The following is a 5,545-nucleotide window of genomic DNA, read 5'->3' as shown; positions in this document are numbered from 1 at the left end:
AATTCTTTCTATTAATTGAACAACACAATAAACGATGGGTTTAACTTGTTTTCCTATATTCCCGTTTATCATCGCCTATTTCATGGTGCGATCGTTCTCTAATCTCTTTTTTTCTTCAATGCTTGGTTCACACGCTCTAATTGTTGACAGTAGACTTGAGCATTGATTGTTGCATTAGATTGTACCAATTCAAAGTGAATTCCCCCTTTGCAATCCCACCAGATAGAGAGAAGAATCTTTTTTTCCTGAAGTTCTCTTCTCGTTTGTGGTTGAGCTTTTTTCCCTTATACCAAGCCACTGTTTACGGCGTTTAACATTTCGATAGAAGATCCATTTTTCGATACCAGTCACAAGTCTATCCACAAAGGGTGAAATGAGTTCGCGAGAATGGAGAGAAGAGCAGATGTCAACTCAGGATTTGCAGTTGCTTTCGGACAATTCATGAGGCACCCATTTTCCAAGTTTAGGAACCTTACCCAGTTCTTGAAGATGATGAACAGTTGTATGATTTGAACTAAGCTTTATTGCCAATTCTTCAACATATAATGCAGGATCTTCTTAAAGTAATGCCTCAAGGAGCTGATCATCAAACTCAACTGGACGTCCTGTTCAATCTTCATCTTCAAGGCTGTAATCTCCACTTCTGAATTTTGCAAACCATCTTCTGGCATTCTTTTCCATAAACTGAGTGTATATTTCGAGTCGCTTCGGTTGCAGTTTCCTTTTTTGTACTCATAAAGCATTATGTGCCTTAAATGCTCTTTGGGTACTTCCATGTTAGAAAACGTTTCTGTAAAATAATATTTAATTGGTTTAAGTGTACACAAATGCATAAAAATAATTTTTAATTCCATTAGACATTCTAAAATACTATTAAATTTCATTCAATTTTAAAAAATCAGACAGAACTTATGGGATGACCTGATATATATATATATATATATATATATATATATATATATATATATAATCATAAATATATAGGGATTGACAATGATTATAAATTATTATTTACCGAAAAAGGTTTTTTCATACTGAGCTACCCGGCAGAAATTGTTAATTATTAATTTTATTACTAATTGATGATTCCCTGCCCTGCATATCTATATATATATATATATATATATATATATATAATTTTTTTTAACCACTCAATATCAAAAACTAACCTGCTGTTAGTATATTTTGAATAATCACATGGTATTCACATTCAGAATAGAGAGAAATGAGATGCGATTTTTATCAATTTCGAAGTACATTAGAACTTAACACAAGAGCACTTTCTTTAAAAAAATGTTAAGCGGGTTTTAACAAGCAGGGGTCAGCGGAGAAATTGTTTGTACTACACTACACTATTCTCTGTATAGCATGAAAAATGTATGGCAGATGAACAATCAAGTAGTAGAAATTTCGTCTCTCTGTGCTCTGGCTTGAATATGCATTAAGGTCGAAGCATGTTCTAATTCAAAATTCAAACAACTAGACCTTTTTTCAACAGATTTCTAACGTTTTAACAGTGCTGATATCTGAAAGCTTAATTATTTATTGTAAGATACAGGGTCAATCTGTTTATATAGAGTTCATTGAATTGACGTTCGTATAATGTTGCTACATCATGAATATGTCTTCTTCATAGCAAATATAATGCAAATTCGACAATAGAGCAATTTTTGCTTGTGTAACTAAAAGACAGACGACTAAAGTATGAGTGTGTGTATGAGAGAGAGAGTGTGTGTATGAGAGAGAGGGTGTGTGTGTATGTGTGTGAGAGAAGGTGAATGTGTGTTTGAGAGAGAGATACCGTATGATATCATATGTAGCACAAAATCTTATCACATAACAGGTTCAAACAATGGGTTTGTAAACGAGTAGGGAAACAAGAAAAGAAAAGAAAAGAAAAGAAAAGAAAAAAGAAAACGGCAGATCGACATTGTGGTTAATGGCGCGTCTGAACCTAATCGAGATCAGAACATTTACGTTGTACACGACACAAGTCAATTGAAGAGGGGGGGGGGGGTCAATCATAATATAGAGTGAGCGAGAGAGAGAGAGAGTCAGTGAGGGGGAATGATAGTGAAATAGAGAGATAGAAGGAATGGGAACGAGTGAGCATGAATGAGACAAACTGAGAGGGAATGGCAATGTAATTTACTACGTAACTTGATTGTCGAAGGTCGATGCCAGATTTATGTAGACAGTCTTGGCATCTTTTCAAAACCAATGCTGTTTTTCGTTTTTGATTTGATTTGATTATTTCCATCCGTTTGTTATAGCATTCGGTGACTATTTAAGCTGATGTTTGTCTTGTGTCAGACGAACAGCAACATTAAACGATACAACGAATTATGTAACAGAAACAAATATATTTCAATCTTTTACTATAATTTTCTCTTTTCCCCCTCTCCTTCTCTCCTCTAAATCACCTTCCTCCTCTCTTTCTTTTTGCTTCTTTACTTTCTTTTTATCACACATTTCTCTCTCTTTCTCTCACACTTTCTCTCTGTTCCCCCCCTCCTTTGTTTCAAATTCTTTTAGGTTTCTCAATAAATACCAAATTCTTTTAAATTGATACAGTTGATATTTTCATGTTTCTGCATCGACACACATATTACACATCTCTGGATTCTTCACGCTAAATGCATGTGAGATAAATTTCATTATTCTTGACTGATCCAGACTTACTTTTATTCAAGCTTCCGAGTCACTCGTCTATTGTCACTCACGCTATATCCATTACACTCCCTAATCTAAGCACATTCCTTCCGTACCAGAACGCTCTTCATCTGCAATTTCCTCCTTGCAAATACAATTTGCAGCATATTTAAGACGAACATAAACCACATTAATCTCGCTGGTTTTTTTGGATGTCCTGTGTTGGCATTTCTCAGTCTCTTCTTCTTCTTCTTATTATTATTATTATTATTATTATTATTATTATTATTATTATTATTATTATTATTATTATTATTATTATTATTATTAACACGGCGAGCTAGCAGAATCGTTAGCATGCCGGACAAAATGCTCAGTGGCATTTCTTCCGTTTTTGCGTTCTGAGTTCAAATTCCGCCGAGGTTGACTTTGCCTTTCATCCTTTCGGGGTCGATAAATTAAATACCAGTTGCGTACTTGGGTCGATTTAATCGACTGGTCCCTTCCACCAAATTTCGGGCATTTGGCCTATAGCAGAAAGGATTATTATTATTATTATTATTATTATTATTATTATTATTATTATTATTATTATTATTATTATTATTATCGTAGTTGTTTATCTAATTGTTATTATTAAATATTGTTTAATTATATCTTACATTAATGTTTACTTGACAGGTTTATTTATACAGTTATATATTTTCTTGTGTTGCAGGTTTCCGGAGTCTAAGCTTGCCCGAATGTTTAATGGAAGCATACCTATTGTTCTGGACAGTCTGAAGCAGCACTATTTCATTGACAGAGATGGGAAAATGTTCCGACACATACTGAATTATCTAAGGAGTGCCAAACTGATACTACCTGATAATTTCAACGAAATTGAACAGTTATGGGAAGAAGCGAAATATTACGACCTCACGAGTATGGTAAAAGATGTGGAACTTTATAGAAAAAGTAAACAAAAGATCGTAGTGAAGAAAGAAGAGAAAGAATACTGCGACTGCATTGCAATCAGCATAAGCCCCGATCTAGGGGAGCGAATCACATTGAGTGCGGAGAGGGCACTTTTGGAGGAAGTGTTTCCTGAACTTAGCTCTGCTCTAATGGATTCAAGGAATTCAGGTTGGAACATGGAAAACAGATATGTTATTCGATTTCCTTTGAACGGATTTTGCAAATTAAATTCCGTACAAGTATTGCAGAGGCTTCTAAATCAGGGTTTTAAACTAATAGCAGCTACTGGCGGTGGGGTCGAAGGACAGCAGTTTAGTGAGTATTTGTTCTGCAAAGATTGCAAGGCTGCTGCCTGAGATCCTATTGTATAAAAATAATAAGGCAAGGACTAAAATATTTCTGAACTGAAATAAAAACATAAAAATATAAATAAAAACTGCAGTAGCGACAGCAACAACAACTGCAACAATTACACACAAAGAGAGAAAAAAATATCTTCCATTCTTTCATGTTTTTTTTTCTTCCCAAATTTTGTTTTATATTTTTAAAATTTTCCCTGTTCTACCATAAGGAAAAAAAACTGTTACGAACCATATTTGGGGGGAGATAATAATATTTGAAAACAGACGTTGCATTCTACGTCCATTTTGTGTATTTGTTTTGGTTCGTTTTCAACCTTATTCAACATCACCCTCGTCTCTTTTATCATTTAATAATTTTGAAGATATTTCAAAACCTCCAGGCATTTTCCCCGTGTTAATTAACCAACAGACATATTTTGAGCATTTTATTTTTGTTCCGTTTTCAAAATTTTTCCTTTGTTTCATTCCATTATATTTTCATTTCCTTTTTCATTTCCTCCGCTCTTTCTTTCTTCGATCTTTTTTTTTTTTTTTTTTTTTTGAGGACATCTTTGTTCCATTCAAAAGTGATATCCTATGTAAATGTCAGAGATTTCAGTGGAGAGACAAGGAAGAAGAACAGAGAAAAAGATAATCAATGATGACAATGATATTAATAAAAAAGAAGATAACCAAATACATTTTAAACGAATTATCTTTTAAGTTTTCAACCTTCGTCTCAAATAAACCCAAAAAGAAAAAAATATCTAAAATGGAAATTAACAAATAATGAAATTTAAATATGGTTGAAAATTGAAGTTTAAAGAAATAAAATGCAAAAATCAAAATTTCAAAAACAAAAAAAAAAAAACAACCAGCGGAAGTTTGTACATCAAATGAAAGTATTTCCTGGCGTCAAGCCTCTTTCCGATGATTTTGCTGATAAATTACATGTACTTTATCCGAAAAAATAAAAATAAATGAAATATATCCAACAAAAGAATATATAAAAAAAAACTATAAAACACTCAAACCACAAATTAAATACATCCATTTTACAAAAAAAAAATTAAACTAAAAAATAACAAAAAAGAAACAACAAATCTTTAGGAAACATTGTGATCGTGTTTACTCCGGTTGATGTCAGGCATGCTACACCGTGATCGAGAGTTGTCCCAAGTTATTTGTATTTTTTTCAACAGATGTCGCTTTGCTTTCAATCATTTTTTAGCTAACACAAATGCCATTGCACATACTGTTCATTATAACATAAATATATCTATATTACATTCATATATTTGAATTTTGTACTATTTTCTTTTTTTCTTTATTTTCCTTTATTTTCCAATCTGAAGCTATGGTAAATCAATGAAATCCCACAAATAAAAGAATAATAATAATAATAATAATGATAATAATAATAATAACAATAATAATAATAATAATAATAATAATGATAATAACAACAACATGGTTTTTAGCATTAGTATTGCCAATATAATTATTATTAATATTATTATTTATTACTTGCCCATTTAATGATTTCTTCACACAATAAAATTTTCGCATTCGCTCTCAATAGATAAGAAATCTAG

General features: G+C 32.1%; 1 protein-coding gene across 2 annotated transcripts in view; it reads left to right on the top strand.

Annotated features, from left to right (window-relative positions):
* Positions 1-5,245, top strand: part of LOC106867614 (BTB/POZ domain-containing protein kctd15) — an 84,353-nt gene extending 79,108 nt beyond the window's left edge. The window contains exon 2 of one of the 2 annotated variants that reach the window (XM_089349979.1): positions 3,371-5,245. In XM_089349979.1, coding sequence (XP_089206105.1) covers positions 3,371-3,965 — 595 coding nt within the window. In that variant the 3' untranslated portion in view covers positions 3,966-5,245. The remainder of the gene's footprint in view (positions 1-3,370) is intronic. The other variant, XM_014912538.3, reaches the window with a different exon arrangement.
* Positions 5,246-5,545: the final 300 nt, after the last annotated feature.

The sequence above is a fragment of the Octopus bimaculoides genome, chromosome 1 (genome assembly GCF_046866305.1).
Source record: "Octopus bimaculoides isolate indiv1 chromosome 1, ASM4686630v1, whole genome shotgun sequence".
In the NCBI taxonomy this organism is placed as follows: Eukaryota; Metazoa; Mollusca; class Cephalopoda; order Octopoda; family Octopodidae; genus Octopus; species Octopus bimaculoides.
Note: the sequence above shows the minus strand (reverse complement) of the source record. Positions and strands in the feature narration are given on the sequence as shown.